The 18,009-nt window shown below is 39.5% G+C and overlaps 1 protein-coding gene across 3 annotated transcripts; it reads right to left on the bottom strand.

Moving 5' to 3' along the window:
- Positions 1-1,275: 1,275 nt before the first annotated feature.
- Positions 1,276-17,243, bottom strand: LOC103444119 (fanconi-associated nuclease 1 homolog). 3 transcript variants are annotated; one of them, XM_070804622.1, is made up of 15 exons: positions 17,050-17,243; positions 16,805-16,958; positions 15,614-16,092; positions 15,381-15,485; positions 14,756-15,020; positions 14,603-14,665; positions 13,347-13,421; positions 13,137-13,255; positions 4,858-4,928; positions 4,670-4,757; positions 4,401-4,541; positions 4,112-4,329; positions 3,067-3,340; positions 2,723-2,954; positions 1,276-2,299 (listed from the first exon to the last, which is right to left on the bottom strand). In XM_070804622.1, the coding sequence occupies exons 1-14, from the start codon at positions 17,140-17,142 to the stop codon at positions 2,754-2,756; spliced, it is 2,346 nt and encodes a 781-aa protein (XP_070660723.1). In that variant the 5' UTR covers positions 17,143-17,243; the 3' UTR covers positions 1,276-2,299; positions 2,723-2,753. The 3 variants fall into 3 exon arrangements, with proteins under 3 accessions (XP_070660723.1, XP_008381256.3, XP_070660722.1); XM_008383034.4 differs by having other exon boundaries at positions 2,723-2,950; XM_070804621.1 differs by having other exon boundaries at positions 2,723-2,950; positions 4,479-4,541.
- Positions 17,244-18,009: the final 766 nt, after the last annotated feature.

Genomic DNA, 18,009 nt, shown 5'->3' with positions numbered 1-18,009 from the left:
TGTGTACACATAAATTGCATTTGACAAAGTCATCAGAGACAATTCTTCCAATCCACCATAAAAATCACATGACCGCATTAAAAGCCTTAAGATGATAGCGAATAACCAACATGGAGTCTGTTTCAATCCACAAGCTATACGTACGGCCTCATTGAAAGCAAGAATTTCTGCAACAACTAAATTTAAAATTTTTGTGTTTGATGCAAAAGCTCCAAGTCCCCCCCCCCCCCCCCCCCAAACCCCCCTCTTCCGAGGAGCGAAAAATCCCTACAAACCCAACATATTCGTTGGCACAAGACTTATCAATTTAACCTTGAGCCACCCGACTATTGGCAACCTCCTGATGACCGGAACAAAGGATGGAGCCATGGTAGAAAGCAGCGAGATACCCAATATTGAAGAAATAGGTACCAAAGAGGAGGAGCTATCACTCGAAAAACACACTAGAGCTGAGTCACGAAACTAGGCTGCTAACCAACACTTAGATAAGCCAGGGAAGTAGACTTGCCCTTAAACCAAATTTGATTGCGAGGACAGCAAATGCCCCATATAAAACTACAAGCCACTATAATCCGCAGTTTTCAAGTAGAACCATAAAAAGTTGTAAGAAAAGTTTCAAAACAAACCTGTAACACTAATTGAACCACTAAAGAGGGACGTCGAAAAAGCTCCAACAACCAAGACCAAAGACCCACACTCAGTCCAAAAAAAATCCAAAAAAAAAATTCAAATGTTAAAAAGTTGCCCCCACTTAATAATATATTTGGCTTCGTCCCTGCTCTTAACTAAAGCTTTTTTGCTTCTTGCAAATATCTTTCTGGAGTTGGCAATGTTCTATTGCCGAGGAGTAACAAAGTATATATTTAAAAGATAAAGATAGGATTCTTGTTCTCCTAGGTACCGTATGGTACGTTGATTTTACATACTGTAAAACCAAAAATTGAGAGAAGGGAATTAGGATTTTCAATTTAGAGAAATTGAAATGCTAAACCCTTTGCCGCACCTACCTGGAGAAGGACCAAGCAATTCATCATCTTCCTACTTCACCAACTTAGAGTTCATTCATGTGGATACTAGTAGAGGGCTAACACTCAGGAGCTTCAACAACGAATTGATCCTCATTTGAAATCCAAGGGTTGGAAATCTTAACATAATTTAAGTTTGTGCATGTGTTCTTAAAATTGTTTTGTACGAAAGTAACACCGTTGACGTGTGATAATATGTTAGCAATTGCAATGACAAAGAATCCATTCTTTCATCACAAGACGAGATATCTAGAGGAAAAACGACTTTATTAGAGATGCATTGTACAAAGATGTGGTTCAACTCCTCTACTGCCAAAGGAGAGCCACATACAAGTATTTCACCTGCTGCCTGCTTCTCAATAATGAATGCAACAACATTGTGAACCATTCCTCCACTTTCCGGGAAAATTATCCCCAGAAACGTCTCATAAAAATTGATAAATGGCCGTTTTCTAAAAATAAGTCCAAGTAAATGGAGTAGCATACGTGCCTGGGGACATGACTTCTAATGTCATCCAACAACTCGCACAATGCCCATCATTTCCATATCTGCAGGAAAAAGCGTCTATCCCACCTGAGAAAGATCAACTGGGACCTACGTAACAATCATAATCAACTTCTTTCCATGCTGCATTGGGCTCTTCTACTCCTAACATTGTCCCATAATTACTCTGGTGATTGACCGATCAACTCCTGCGTTCCAAATCCTTGAAAATTATTTCCAGTTGGTCTTTCATGCATCTTCAAAGTCCTTGTTACATGCTTCCAATTGAACACCAAATCTTCAACATCATGATTACATGCTTCCAATTAAAGATCAAAGCAGCATATTAGCTTCACAAGACAGGGATCACTTTACAGACCTCAGCGTTGAACCCACAGTCCATGAAAAGCAGCAGCCATGCTCGCTGCTGTTCAGAGAGTCTATCCCTGGGGCCTTTAACTTCGACAAGCTTGGCTTCACCTTTGTATTTCCCATGGAAGCGCCACAGCAGTAAATCTGGCATTCCGCTTGACCAGCTGCGATAATCTTGTGCTAGATGTCGACAGAATGAGGCCAAACAAGGGCCACCAATGCACGTAACAGCTGCTCGAAGCTCGGACAGGGAATGGTGGTCCCAATTAACTCCTCTGCATGATGTTCCTTCGTGTAACTCCCATGAAGTGATGAGGATCTCCTCAGCCATGCCATCATGAATTTTCTGTAAGTGAGATTCCATATGGCTCTTTCTCACCAGATAAAAGCTATCAGTTTGCAAATCCAAGGGAGCAATCTGCAAAATAGAATTTTCAATTTTTTACTAAAGGTCATGTATTAACAAAAAGACCCGCGCAGGTTAAACTTTGGACACGAAAAGCATGGGTAAACAATCTTTGTGCGTAATTTATTACTTTGAATTGCTTGTATAATGAGGGTAAAACCGTAAAAGGAACTATATACATGTGTCGTATTGATTAAGAACAAAGGCACTAAATTTTATCATACTTTGCCTCTTTTAACTTCGTTTTGTTCACTCACATAAACTTTGTGATAACCTTATAACTGCATAAGGGCAATACATATATGCATGAAGGAACATTGTGTAAATCAAGTGTTCAAATACATATACATACATACACATATGCATGAAGGCACATTGAGTAGAAAACTTAAAAAATCCAGGAGCTTGGTAGCACACTTATACTGTCAAACATACCTGAAATCTGTTGCGGAAAACATTTGGTATATCAGAAAATATAATATCCCACATAAGAAGCCCAAAAATAGTCAACCAAATGCCACTCTCTGAATGAACACCCTGCCACCCTTCCCCAGCATAATGCTGCAACGCTAGCTGCTCTACCCCACATTGCTCTCCATCTTCTCCATAAAACCTGCTCTTCATACCAATCACGGAATTTAGAGGTCTCCCTTGTACATGAACCTAAATTGTTGGTAAGAGAAACCGAGTCAGAAGAAAAAGTGATACTCTAAAATGCAAATATAATAACTCTTTTGATTTGAGAGTTTTACAAGCATATAACACAATTAAGCGATTACCTCGACAATCTTCCTCTTGACAGACTCTGCAAAACTAGGTGTTTTCCATCGCCTTGGTGGTTTTCCTAAGCGAAGGACTCTCCTTTGAAGTGCCACTCTTGAACCAGCACGCACCCATTGATCTAGTAACCCATTTTCGGCAACTGAAAGGCTCTCATTCAGATAGCCCATTTGCTCTAAGTCAATTGATAACCTTAGTGTCCAGTATCCTCTTCTACCATCACAAGTGAAGCACTTTAGCAGCCGCTTCAGTAAATATATTGCATCACTATACCTGAGTGGAATAAATACATTCTCTCAGCATGCAAAACATCAGACTTTTCCTTTCCCATGAGCTCTCCATGCATATTCATGGGGCTAGTGATGCAAAAAACATAGCAGTTACAAGTATAGATACTAAAACTCAGAGAACTTACAAAGATAATTAACACAACTTAGGGTTTAGGCTCATCGGTTTCTCTTTTATAGCAATTCATGAAGAACTGGGATATGATATTTGGATTGTATGCCAGTTACATAATAGAAAAATGGAGCTACCCTTCCAACTCCCAGCTGTCATTTGCACTTCACAATCAATATTTCATTATTTTTAACGCAACGACAGGAGTGCAGAATGACAAATTTGGAGTAAAATATAAATTCCATAGAAATATATTCTATCATATAAATATTGTTAAAAAACAATAGCAGCACAAGTGTTTTAGAAACAAAAGTGATAAAAATAGAGTTAGTTTCCAAGAATCTGCAAAAGAAAAGGATTATAATGAAGAGGTCCAGTTTTGTCCATCAACAGTTCGCAGTGTTTCATAACAATTAAAAATTTATGTACTAGTCCATATAATACATACACAGTTGTTAACCAAATATAAAAACATTCTTTAAACATGTCAAAGTGAGCTATGGTATTGAAATAGTTTATGAGGTCAATGAAAGATGCTAACTTTAAACAAAAAGTAAAATAAAAAATAAAAGTTAGACACAGAAGTGGATATGTGTTCTAAACAATGGCCGTAAAAAAAATGTAAAGTAATTCCAAGATCCATACCTATGCTCACGCTCTAGAAAGGAGATTCCTAGTAAAACCACTTTTGAGTAGACATGCGGAGCAGAGAAACAGGACAGAAATGGAGCCATTGATTCAGAAGTTAAGAATTGAGTTACTTCACTAGACATACGAGCATCAGCTATCTTTATGCATTTCAACACAATTCCATTGTTGCTTCCATCAAGAGCTTGATCAATGATCTGTGCCACTTCAATGGCCTGCAAGACAAGGTCATTAGATATGGTAAAGGAAACAAAGGTAATTATTTTCGCGTAGAACAAAGCAACACCTCTTCATAAGCAAGCAAGCCATCTCGACCTGAGAAAATTTGTTGTGATACTGTGCACTTGTAAGTTGGATACTTGACTATTCCCAAATCCACTAGTAGAAATGCTGACAAATCCTGTTCTCCATTCAGGAAGAAAAGTCTCTGCATAGAACAAAAAATAATCGCAATTTTCCAGTGTAACCAGTACTTTCCTCATTACTGTGGAATTAAGGTTATAAGACATTAAAGCATCTGTACTAAGAAAATAAAATATAAAGACATTAAAGCACCTCAGCACGCCAGATGAGGGCCTCCGCTTTTGAGGATATCCTAACACAAACACCTGTTCGATCCAACACCATATTAGGCAGTAAAGTGCTGCACATTGAGAACCAACAGGAAGAGAAAACTTAGGATGTGCTCATGAAGTCACATCGTTTACATATTAATAGATGTGTAACAGAAAAATATTTAATACCATGACTCATCTATGTACAAAGAAAGAAGAGATGCAATAAGATCCTGCTTTCTCATGCCACGATTGCCATTCTGTAGCCTCAGTAGAAGTACCAAAACCCATCAGATAACAAAGTGAAAAAACATAAACGTATTTCAAAAATAAGTGAGAATAGAATGTGTCTATAATAAAAAGTGAAGACACTGCCTACCTCAACAACATCGATTCCCCAGCAAAAAAGGGTGAAAAGAAAAGAAGTGCTCAAGATGCATATTAAGAATCACAGTCCTATACCAACACATGAGTGAACGAACGCTCACATACGCTTATGTAATTTTAATCCACCACAATGATAAAAATGTTTGACCCGTATCTGTCCACACAGTAGGTCTCGTACTGTGTAGTCATCGAAAGCCAATTCATCACTTTAGGAGCATAAACTAGGGATACAACCAAATCTAGAATGAACGACCAGCAATGCTCCATATATCATCAACAATGAACATTAAATGCATAGAAAATATTGGGTTACACACTACTAGGAAGATAAGGTAAAATTATTACTCAACAAGAACTGAGCCTTCAATTTCAGTGACATTATTATCCAATCTCTTGTCTGAAGTAAAATAAGAAAAGATGATATTAAGGCACACAATTCGTTATCTTTAATTTACCATCAACTGTCTGAGTTAGCCTTTGATACTAGAATTTTATTCACAGAAAGAAAAAGGACAAGAAAAATAAAACTACCCGTTAAGTTCAAAAGAAGATGTGACAATATCTACTTCTGAACAATTGTAGTCTAAAGCCTGTTCCAAAACTTCACAAAAGAATCAGAAGAGAGATATCTATCATTCCTTTCCCTCCATATACACCCCAAGAAAAAGAAACTGTTTGGTAGACACTAGGAACTTCAAACAATTATTTTGGATTGGAACTTGTAAATCCTCCTCTTTTTGGGTATGAAACACAATGATTAAAATTGGAGGAAAAAAAGGTGAAACGTCTATAAACCGAAGAAACTACCACAATTGACTAAAATAAAAAGAAGACCTTTTACTCATACTCAAATTGTTTCGTTTTGACAGGAATGAATAAATAAATAACCCGGGGGACGGTTCATGAATTTGAAATCAATCTATGGTTAAGAAGTTGGAGTAAGGAGTTGTTGAATAATCTAAAACTGGAAAGGCATTTTAGAATTTTTATGAAAATTGAATAAAGATCAAAACCTGTTGAATTACCCAATCATGCTACAGGTTTCCAGAAAAGAGTAGTGTTACAAACAACATTCTTGTCAAATATATGAAAAAATTCAATGACATGGCCAGTTTTTTTTTTTTTTTTCCTTATAAAAAACATACATTTTATTCATATGCAACATTAAAAAATACAGACATGGAGGAGAAGCTCTCCACTAGAGCACATATGGACTCCTAAACCAATTGTGTTCAAAAAACAGCAAATACACCCACTTCACAAAACTTCTGGCTTTTTTCCTCAAACAATTGTCTTTTACAGTTAGTGATCTTTTCCGGCAAAAATACAAACTAATTTTCTTACTGCAACTGACTTACTTCCTGGCAAGGTTGCCACATCAGTTATCCACATGCTCATCTAACTTTCTGGAGCATCACGGCTTTCTGCACAATCTTTACCCCTAAATAATCCTACAAAGCAACTTTAAAACTATCCAGCTTTGCCCAGAACAATCGTGCAACCTGTTTTCTTCATAACCCTATTTTCTTCATACCAAGCCCTTATTTATCCTTCCAACTATATTAATTGTAAGCTCCGTTTGAATAAACCCCATAAACTCCTCCTCGCCCTACCCTAAATTTTCAAACCCTAAAACACATCACAATTCATGAGCCTATAAAGGCCAGTTTTCTTTCATCTTGCATAGGCCAGCAATTACAATGATAAACATAATTGATACAACAACAACAACAACAACAAAGCCTTTTCCCACTAAGTGGGGTCGGCTATATGAATCCTAGAACGCCATTGCGCTCGGTTTTGTGTCATGTCCTCCGTTAGATCCAAGTACTCAAGTCTTTTCCTAGGGTCTCTTCCAAAGTTTTCCTAGGTCTTCCTCTACCCCTTCGACCCTGAACCTCTGTCCCGTAGTCACATTTTCAAACCGGAGCATCAGTAGGCCTTCTTTGCACATGTCCAAACCACCGGAACCGATTTTCTCTCATATTTCCTTCAATTTTGGCTACTCCTACTTTACCTCGGATATCCTCATTCCCAATCTTATCCTTTCTCATGTGCCCATACATCCCACGAAGCATCCTCATCTCCGCTACACCCATTTTGTGTACGTGTTGATGCTTCACCGCCCAACATTCTGTGCCATACAACATCGCGGCCTTATTGCCGTCCTATAAAATTTTCCCTTGAGCTTCAGTGGCCTACGACGGTCACACAACACGCCGGATGCACTCTTACACTTCATCCATCCAGCTTGTATTCTATGGTTGAGATCTCCATCTAATTCTCCGTTCTCTTGCAAGATAAATCCTAGGTAGCGAAAACGGTCACTTTTTGTGATCTTCGCTAGATTGCTCCGGTCATTAGTGTGGATAAGTATATAAATGGATAGAGATAGGAAAGCAAACACAAGATGTACGTGGTTCACCCAGATTGGCTACGTCCACGGAATAGAGGAGTTCTCATTAATTGTGAAGGGTTTACACAAGTACATAGGTTCAAGCTCTCCTTTAGTGAGTACAAGTGAATGATTTAGTACAAATGACATTAGGAAATATTGTGGGAGAATGATCTCGTAACCACGAAACTTCTAAGTACCGGAGTGTGGTATCGTCTTGACTTGCCTTATCTGTCTCATAGGTAGATGTGGCATCTTCTCTGAAAGTACTCTTCCTCCATCCAGGGGTGGTATCTGTAATTGGTGGAGATGCACAAGGTAATGTATCAATTTCACTTGAAGCTTACTTGTAGTTTCAGGCTTGGTCAAGCGCGATACAAACCATGTAGTAGGAGTCCCCCAAGTCGCCGAGCTAGGGGATCTGCTGAAAGAGGTGACAGACAAGGTAAGCAATCAGAGCTCCGGCTGATTGTTCACATTCTCCCTATCTTGCAGGCAGCATGAAGGATAAAGAGAAGAAAAATTAGAAGAGATGATATGGGATACTTTTGCTTTTGAAGAAGTAACTTTCCACAGGCTTATTCTTGAACTGGGCTGGAGGGTTTTCTGGTTTCCTCCAGAGTATAAGGCCGACTGAAAAATTTGAGGGTCAAAACAAGTCCATCAAATCTAGAGTACGTTCGACCCTGCTGATATGGGATACTTTTGCTTTTGACAGAGTAGTGGATGTATCGGCACGTGTGCTGTTACGCTTGTCTCCACATGCTTCCTTGTATCCTTCTCACTTGCCCTATCTGTTCCTCAGGCAGATGCGGTATCTTCCCTGGAAGCATAAGATGTTGAAGATGAGTACTCGAGAGCAATGCCAGGTAAGTAATCAGGTAAGGGGTTCCAGGCAGTCAGTTCCTGACTGGAAGCTTGATTCCAAGTGCTGACTGATTGCTCTCTTTCTCCTTGTCTTGCAGGTAAGAACAAGGCCAAAGGAAAAGATAGGGAAAAAGCATGATATGGGATACTCTTGCTTTTAACCCCGATGATATGAGATATTCTTGCTCTAGTATAGCTTGTTTACAGAGGTGTTATCAGGGGGAAAGAAAGCTGAATATTTCGAAAGGCTTCGTTGGGAGTGCCCTCTCAGATAAGAGGAAGGGTTGAGCATTTTTGCAGGTCTGCCTGTCCGTTGGGGATGGAGGTCGACATATATAGAAGTCTCCCTAACATCAAGTAATAATGCTATTCCTTTACCCTGCTTGATCATAGCACGGTAGTGGGAGCTGCCACCTTCACATATTTTAACTCTGTCAGAGCACTTTGAAAAAGTGGTCTGTGGTATCTGGAAAGCTGATGTTGCGTGTGAAGATTACAGACAAGCTTTATCCAAGGAGATCCAGCTCTTGAAGTTGGGAAAGTGGTGCCTCTTCGGTTTTTGAACAAGCAATCCTGTCGGGAATCTGGCTCTCGAGATTCGGAGAATGATGCTTCTTCGATTTTTGAGAAAGCAATCTTGCTGGGGGTCTGGCTCTCAAGATTCGGAGAGCGGTGTCTCTTCGATTTTTGAGAAAGTAATCATGTTGGGAGTCTGGCTCTCGAGATTCGGAAGGCGGTGCCTCTTCGATTTTGGAGCAAGCAATCTTGTTGGGAGTGTTTTCTCGAATGTGAGTAAAGGTTGGGCATGTTTGCTAGTCTACCTTGCCACGAAGCACAAAGGTTGACACACAGGGACTTTCCAATTATCCAGCAATGGTACTGTTCCTTTACCCTCTCTTCGATTTTTGAGAAAGTAATCATGTTGGGAGTCTGGCTCTCGAGATTCGGAGGGCGGTGCCTCTTCGATTTTGGAGCAAGCAATCTTGTTGGGAGTGTTTTCTCGAATGTGAGTAAAGGTTGGGCATGTTTGCTAGTCTACCTTGCCACGAAGCACAGAGGTTGACACACAGGGACTTTCCAATTATCCAGCAGTGGTACTGTTCCTTTACCCTCTCTTCGATTTTTGAGAAAGTAATCATGTTGGGAGTCTGGCTCTCGAGATTCGGAGGGCGATGCCTCTTCGATTTTGGAGCAAGCAATCTTGTTGGGAGTGTTTTCTCGAATGTGAGTAAAGGTTGGGCATGTTTGCTAGTCTACCTTGCCACGAAGCACAGAGGTTGACACACCGGGACTTTCCAATTATCCAGCAGTGGTACTGTTCCTTTACCCTTGTGGGTAATAATATGGTAGCTAGACCTTCAAAATTTATGTGTCTAAACTTTGTTTCTTTGCTATTCTTTTACTCTTCTTGGTCAGAGCGATGTAGTGGGAGCTGCAAGCTTCACGTGTCTCAACCTTGTCAGAGAACTTTGGCAAAGTTATCTGTGGTACCCATGAGCTACTGTTGCGTGTGGGAAGTGGGTGATTGAACAGTACGATTCATGTGTTTTCTACTTCGCCAGAAATCTTCGACAGAATGCCCATAATTTCCGCAAAGCTGAGTGTGCGTGTGACAGGTGCTGACAAGGCTGGAAAAGTAGGTGCCTCTTCGATTTCTGAGATCGGCCCTCGTGGTCTCTGAGCAGCCCAGCTTTTGAGAAAGCAAGCCTCTTCGATTTCTGAGATCGGCCTTCGTGGTCTTTGAGCAGCCCAGCTTTTGAGAAAGCAAACGCCTCTTCGATTTCTGAGATCGACCCTCGTGGTCTCTGAGCAGCCCAGCTTTTGAGAAAGCAAACGCCTCTTCGATTTCTGAGCAGGCGCCTCTTCGATTTCTAAAGCTTCGTCGAGTGCAGATTTTTATAGGGGCTGACATTAAGTTCCAAAGCACACTTGAATATCCACCAGTAGAAGCTCCATTCTTGCACTTCTAAGATCTTGATTTGTCCGACCTCTTCTCTCTTCAACACCTTTGAAAATGTCTGGCCCCTCCGACCGTCGTTTTGACTTGAACCTTGTTGAAGAGGCAGCCCCACCTTCTCCAGACAACATATGGCGCCCATCCTTCGTCTCCCCTACTGGTCCTCTTACCGTTGGGGATTCCGTGATGAAGAATGATATGACCGCTGCGGTAGTGGCCAGGAACCTTCTCACTCCCAAAGATAACAGACTACTTTCCAAACGGTCTGATGAGTTGGCTGTTAAGGATTCTCTGGCTCTCAGTGTTCAGTGTGCAGGTTTTGTGTCTAATATGGCCCAACGCCTATTTGCTCGAACCCGCCAAGTTGAATCGTTGGCGGCTGAAGTGATGAGTCTCATCAGGAGATTAGAGGGCTCAAGCATGAGAATAAACAGTTGCACCGGCTCGCACATGACTATGCTACAAACATGAAGAGGAAGCTTGACCAAATGAAGGAATCTGATGGTCAGGTTTTACTTGATCATCAGAGATTTGTGGGTTTGTTCCAAAGGCAATTATTGCCTTCGTCTTCTGGGGCTGTACCGCGTAATGAAGCTCCAAATGATCAACCTCTGATGCCTCCTCCTTCTAGGGTTCTGTCCAATACTGAGGCTCCGAATGATCCCCCTCCGGTGCCTTCTCTTTCTGGGGCTCTACCGACTGCTGAGACTTCTCCTAAGCAACCTTTGTGAAGGCTCCCTCTTGTTTGTTTATTTTGACTCAAGTATATGTACATATTTGTAACTTATCGGGGATATCAATAAATAAGCTTTCCTTCATTTCAACGTATTATGTTAAATACACCAAAGCCTTCTTCGCTAAGTTCTTTGAATTTTCTTTTGTTGAAGCTTGTATGTTGAAGCTTTGTGAGTGGAGCATGTAGGTTGAGGTAGTGTTCCCTTAATTTCCCGAGTGAGGAAAACTTCTCGGTTGGAGACTTGGAAAATCCAAGTCACTGAGTGGGATCGGCTATATGAATCTTAGAACGCCATTGTGTTCTGTCCTGTGTTATGTCCTCCGTTAGATCCAAGTACTCTAAGTCTTTTCTTAGGGTCTCTTCCAAAGTTTTCCTAGGTCTTCCTCTACCCCTTCGGCCCTGAACCTCTGTCCCATAGTCGCATCTTCTAGTCGGAGCGTCAGTAGGCCTTCTTTGCACATGTCCAAACCACCGTAACCGATTTTCTCTCATCTTTCCTTCAATTTCGGCTCCTCCTACTTTACCCCGGATATCCTCATTCCTAATCTTATCCTTTCTCGTGTGCCCACACATCCAACGAAGCATCCTCATCTCCGCTACACCCATTTTGTGTACGTGTTGATGCTTCACCGCCCAACATTCTGTGCCATACAGCATCGCCGGCCTTATTGCCGTCCTATAAAATTTTCCCTTGAACTTCAGTGGCATACGGCGGTCACACAACACGCCGGATGCACTCTTCCACTTCATCCATCCAGCTTGTATTCTATGGTTGAGATCTCCATCTAATTCTCCGTTCTTTTGCAAGATAGATCCTAGGTAACGAAAACGGTCGCTCTTTGATATTTCTTGATCTCCGATCCTCACCCCTAACTCGTTTTGGCCTCCATTTGCACTGAACTTGCACTCCATATATTCTGTCTTTGATCGGCTTAGGCGAAGACCTTTAGATTCCAACACTTCTCTCCAAAGGTTAAGCTTTGCATTTACCCCTTCCTGAGTTTCATCTATCAACACTATATCGTCTGCGAAAAGCATACACCAAGGAATATCATCTTGAATATGTCCTGTTAACTCATCCATTACCAACGCAAAAAGGTAAGGACTTAAGGATGAACCTTGATGTAATCCTACAGTTATGGGAAAGCTATCGGTTTGTCCTTCATGAGTTCTTACGGCAGTCTTTGCTCCTTCATACATATCCTGTATAGCTTGGATATATGCTACTCGTACTCCTTTCTTCTCTAAAATCCTCCAAAGAATGTCTCTTGGGACCCTATCATACGCTTTTTCCAAATCTATAAAGACCATGTGTAAATCCTTTTTCCCATCTCTATATCTTTCCATCAATCTTCGTAAGAGATAGATTGCCTCCATGGTTGAGCGCCCTGGCATGAACCCGAATTGGTTGTCCGAAACCCGTGTCTCTTGCCTCAATCTATGCTCAATGACTCTCTCCCAGAGCTTCATTGTATGACTCATTAGCTTAATACCCCTATAGTTCATGCAATTTTGTACATCGCCCTTATTCTTGTAGATAGGCACCAAAGTGCTCGTTCGCCACTCATTTGGCATCTTCTTCGTTTTCAAAATCCTATTGAAAAGGTCAGTGAGCCATGTTATACCCGTCTCTCCCAAATAAATAACCCATCATACAATAATCATTGTTCAGTACCTTCTTAGTCCTTGCATCCAACTTGATTACCATGCTCAGTAAGTTTTATGGACACGAAATAATTACAGGCTACATTTGTTTTGCTAGGCAACTAGTGGACACCTCTCCAGCTTGAACCCACATTTGGTTCATAAAGTATGTGGTTTTACCACCAAGGAGTACATTTATAGGGATGTCGACCTTTAATCATATTACAAGTAGCTTAGTCATGAACCAAGGACCTTTAATCATATTACAATTGTGATGAATGAAATATTTTAATGCTGTGGTGAACATTTTAACAAGGTATTCATACTTTCTTTAAGATCAAAAGGATCAACTATAATTACCACCACACATGTTTCATTCTCTTCGATCTAATCTTTGATTTCTTTCCATGAAATGGCATCTATAAGAAATTTATGCAAACAATTCACAACAAATCTCTATAGGAATAATCTTAGATGCCAACCTGCTTAAGCATGCATAACATTTCCCGGAGTTCAGATACAGTGAGCAAATGCAGAATCTCCTTTATTTCATCATCACAAAGTTCATTTGTAATGCCAAAGCAAGAGGTATAGCCTGTAGCTGCAAGATGACAAATAAATTTTCCATCAACCTTAATCTGGTATCTTGAAAAGAAAACATACAGCATATCCAACTAATACAACTACATTACCAGATAGCTCTTTAACTGCTTGTTCAGGTTCCGTTACTTCTGGGTATGAAATAGAAGATAGCCGAAACCATGGCCCTGAGCAGGAAGACCAACATAAAAATCACTTTTCAGATTTCAAACAAGGAAAAGGGCAGAAAATGTTCTAGTTTCACTTGGATTATGTACGTGGGTGATATCTTTAAGTCTTTAACATGGTTCTGGTGAAATATTTTGGGTAATCTTATACTGGTTATAGCCGTTTTAGTGCTAGCTCAAAGAAATGGAATGGCTTGTGTCCAAGGTTGAAAGGGTCTTGATGGGTCTTGATGTGGTGGCATCATTGGGAAGCATGATGAAGTAAAACTAAAGAAGTACATATAATAACATATCCTGGTCAGCTGCTTCATATAGCATAAGTTATCCATTGCAATGTTAAAATTACCACGAAAATAATCATCCCTTAAATAATTACACATTCCTTCACATGTATCAGCTCAAAACTATGACCTGAAATATAGTTCCACAAGTAAAAGTGATATCCCAGTAAGAAACGCAATCTAGAAATGAAAGATGGGCAGAGAAGGAAAATATGAAGTTTTTTCCTTTACACAGACTAATCTTAGAAAGAAATATTTGGTGACCATTATAGAAATCATGACCCATAGCAAGTTAGTTCAAAGAGTAGAGAAAAAAACAACCATTTAGAAGTCAGGAGAGAAGCTTATTATAAAACCCTAAGCACCATAGTACAGACCACTCAACTGTCACCGGGAGCAGTGCATGGAAAAAATGAGAGATGTAACAACATAAAGTCCAACACACATTGCCAGAAATGTTAGGTTATATAGAGTATTATTAAGTTACATCTATGTAGGAAGCAAGGGAGTAGGTAATGACTAGATGTTACAGGCAATCAAATTCTTGTTATGTATTAGTTGTGACACTGGTCTTGTCTTGCCTTGGGAACTTGGAAGGAAGGACAAAAGGATTAGAGGAGCCTTAGTCCAGTGGCACGATTTTTAGAATCATAGTTTATTCCCATGAGAGAAGTAGCATTTGCTACGTTGTGTAGCATATTGGTGCACATTTCGTGTTTATGACCAGCAAAACAAAGAGATATCACCCAAAAGCAAATTGTGGATAACAAGGCTAGCTTATGTTCAACCACAATCACAAGATCTCTTACGGCAAATAGATGAAAAGACACACAAATATACAACAGTAGCAGCAAAGCTAAAACAATGACCCGAATAAAACTAATCTAAAAAATAAGAAACCTTTTCGCATATAGAGCCGTACAAATAACCTCTGACTATCATCCGTCAATGAAGTAAACAACTCTGCCAGCATACATATAACAGTTGTCAGTAGTGAGAAAAACTTTTGAGAAAAGAATAATATAATCAAAAACACAAGCAATTGATTGATACCCATGAAATTCTTTTCATCATCTATCAAGAGGTGAGAATTGTTTCTCAAAACCTCATGTATGAAAACACAAAAGTTTTCCTGATACTTTATGGCACTAGGTGGACAGGACTTTGTAGATTCAATTACTTGCTGGGCATTTTTCCACAAAAATACGAAGGCCTCATCATTATAATATTCCTTGGCACTACATGGTTCAGTCTTCTGGGACATGATCTCTATAGGAACAACATCGATAGCGTGCTTTGGAACAGAGATCACGCGTCCCTGAAAGTAATCACACAGGAAAAAGGATCAGAGCTTTATCCACTGGGTCACAACTCACAATTTTTTATGCTCATTCTTTTATTTTTGGTTCTTTGGAGGAACATTTATCAAAAACATAATGTTATAGTAAAATTAGATGAAATTTGAAGGTGTACAAAAATATGACGCACTTAGTGTCGGGGAATTTGTTCCCAATTCCAAAAGAAACGAATGAGATAGTCATCAACCTTTTGTTATTCTCTACCACTGCAATTTCACCTTATTCATGCAATACCAAAAAGTAAATGTGGAAAATAAGAAAGTAGATGGTTGGTCAGATGTTTAGGGACTATGTTTTGTCTTGCTAAAGATATGAATTACCTCAAACTGTAGGCAGTACTTCTCCATCAGAGGAGACAAATACTGAGCCAGCTTGCGAGGGAGAAAACCAAGCACTTTAGGGCATCCTGAATCAGAAGAGATAACCTAACCCAAAAAGACCATCTAGTGCTTCGTTAGAACTTAATAAATTGAAATTAAAGACTAGCTAAAACAATAAAAAAAATGTAAAATTTCAATTCCGGAACAAAAAAGCCCAGGAAAAGGGAACAGACCTTAATGGCATTGGGATCTTTAACATTGTCAGGGTCTCTTAAAAGAGAAATGCTTGCACCAAGATATAATTCATTTTCATCACTAAATCTACGGCCAACAATAAAAGTTTCAAGAATGACCCTACATATGTCATCCTCTGTGATTGTCATGTCACAATCCATCACCTCATTCTTCGGGGCCAGTGAGTGAGCATCAAAAGCGGCACTTACCCTATCCTTACTGATTGGTTTTCTAGATGGACTATTAACCTGATTTTGCATATCAGACATTGAATTCAATAATGAACCACAGAGGCTGTCATCAGAAAAACCATGAACACTCTGTACACTACCGTCATCATGGACTGTATGAAATAACTCATTTCCTAACTCTTCCAAGTCACGGGAACGAGCTTGAACTTTTGAATCTGGGCAAAAGTTCAACTCTAAAAGTGTGCGCTGGGTCAGCTTCCGCTTGGTTCCCCTTGATAGACACACATCTACAAGAAAATAAAATAAGTAATAAGTACCCAGTTCAGATTATGGAAAACACAACATTACAATAAAATAAAGGATATTAGATAACAAAATCATACAATTCCCATTACAGAAAACTGGGCTGTATTAATCTAACACACCTTACATACTGCAGGAATTAACAACTCAAAATTTTAAATTATCTTAAGGGAATGGGAATATGGATAACAATGCAGTATACAATTTCCTGAAATATTAAAAGGCTGAGCCGTTATTATCGCATACTATGAGAAACCAGCTAAGCTTTTTTCTTTTTTGTTTTAAAAGTAAAATGAACGAAAACAGGTAGGTACTGCACTATTCAGGGGTTTATCTTCTTCAGGTATTTGGTTAGACCGGAATGCTGGTATTCATTAAGGTTTGATGCTGTTTTAGTTATGTTTTTAGTATACGAGAACAAGTACAGTCCTCCCACACAGTCCAACTCCAAACAACATATATCCTAGAGGATCCTGTACAAACTGATAATATATATATCCCATTTAAATTCAGAAGCATTGAATACTTCCACCTCCTTGGGGCTCCTTTAAAATGGGGAAACCAAAAAAGCATAACGGTGATGATGTTACGAAAACAACATAGGAAGCATCCTTTCGTCTTAACAAACTAATTAAGTCACCACACCAGCTGAGTGTCTCCCTATTTAAGGGGGAAATGATAGGATTAAGAAGATACCCAGATGAGAATTGATGATGTTGTTTTGACCACTGACTTGTCGGCCGCAAACAGGGCAAGTAACTCTCTCATCATCTGCAACCCCTCCACACACAACACTCTCAATGTGTCCAGTGATTTTACCATTTTCATCAGTGCACAGATTCACAGAGTTCTGGAAACAAACAAAGTAACAAATGTTTTTTTTGTTGAGAAAATGATAATATATATTTATTATATATATAATTTGGGAGAGTAATGGGTACCTGGGTAGGGGAGGAGAGGAGTGATTGACGGTGGGGAAGGAAGCGCCGGCGTTTGCCCACCAATCGGATCAAGCTTTCTCTTCCCCTCAACATGTTCACAGAGATGACTTTTTGAAACTTCAATTTTTCAATTTTTTGGTGCCCTAACCTAATTTATAGCCTCTCTCTCTCTCTCTCTCTCTCTCTCTCTGCTTGAAATAAAAGTCCCGCCAAAGCCAGTAATTATTTGTACACCCACGGATTTCAGCTTCTTCTAGACCGTTTGATCATATAGTGCAGTCAGATCAACATAAAACTAAAAGCCTTTTTTTTTTTCTTTTCTTTATGTTGTTTCCATTTTACAAATTAGAGATGGCAACGAGGGAAAGTGATTTCCACGTGCCATTTTTGTCGATTACATATATGAATGTAAATTTTCGCATTCTTCTTTTTGACTGAAGAATCTCTGATACCAAAGTTCGAATTTGAGGGAAAATTGTTTAAAGAATTTTGAAGAATTTTGCAAGAGAGTTGGAATTAGGTTTTTGGGAGAAATTTGAGTTATTTATAGAGGTGTGGCTGACCCTATTTGGAGAAAAGGGTCTTGCCACTTATGATGGTTTTTGGGTGTAATTCATCCTAATTTGAATGAATATTTGAGAGTTACCTTATGGGGAAGATTTGATGAGGATGGATGAAATAGGTTTTGAATAATCGGCCACGTCGTTTCACCCGCTTTTCCCGATACCCTTTTGTTCTTCTTATTTGTTTCCCCATAAAATCTCCTCTCATTGGCTTTCTTAAGAACCCTTTATCCAATCTGGGTTTTCTTCGTTTTGTTGTTTTTCTTCTTTGAATATAGAAACCAAACGCAAAGAAAAATACTTTTTGTTGGTTTTTGTCACTCAGTTTCCTGAAAAATCTGAAGTGCGATCAAATAAGCTTGATTTCCCGGAAAAACAAGAGAACTCAGTTTTTGAG

Source organism: Malus domestica, chromosome 09 (assembly GCF_042453785.1).
Source record: "Malus domestica chromosome 09, GDT2T_hap1".
NCBI lineage: Eukaryota > Viridiplantae > Streptophyta > Magnoliopsida > Rosales > Rosaceae > Malus > Malus domestica.
This window is presented reverse-complemented; position numbering and strand designations above follow the sequence as displayed.

What these genes read in the sequence shown, in the direction of transcription:
- LOC103444119 (XM_008383034.4), bottom strand. Translation starts at nt 17,142, where the DNA reads ATGTTGAGGGGAAGAGAAAGCTTGATCCGATTGGTGGGCAAACGCCGG. An exon ending in TCCTCTCCTCCCCTACCCAG is followed by an intron (nt 16,959 to 17,049) that starts GTACCCATTACT and finishes GTTTGTTTCCAG; the next exon opens with AACTCTGTGAATCTGTGCAC. An exon ending in ACGGCTCTATATGCGAAAAG is followed by an intron (nt 13,422 to 14,602) that starts GTTTCTTATTTT and finishes CTTCCTGCTCAG; the next exon opens with GGCCATGGTTTCGGCTATCT.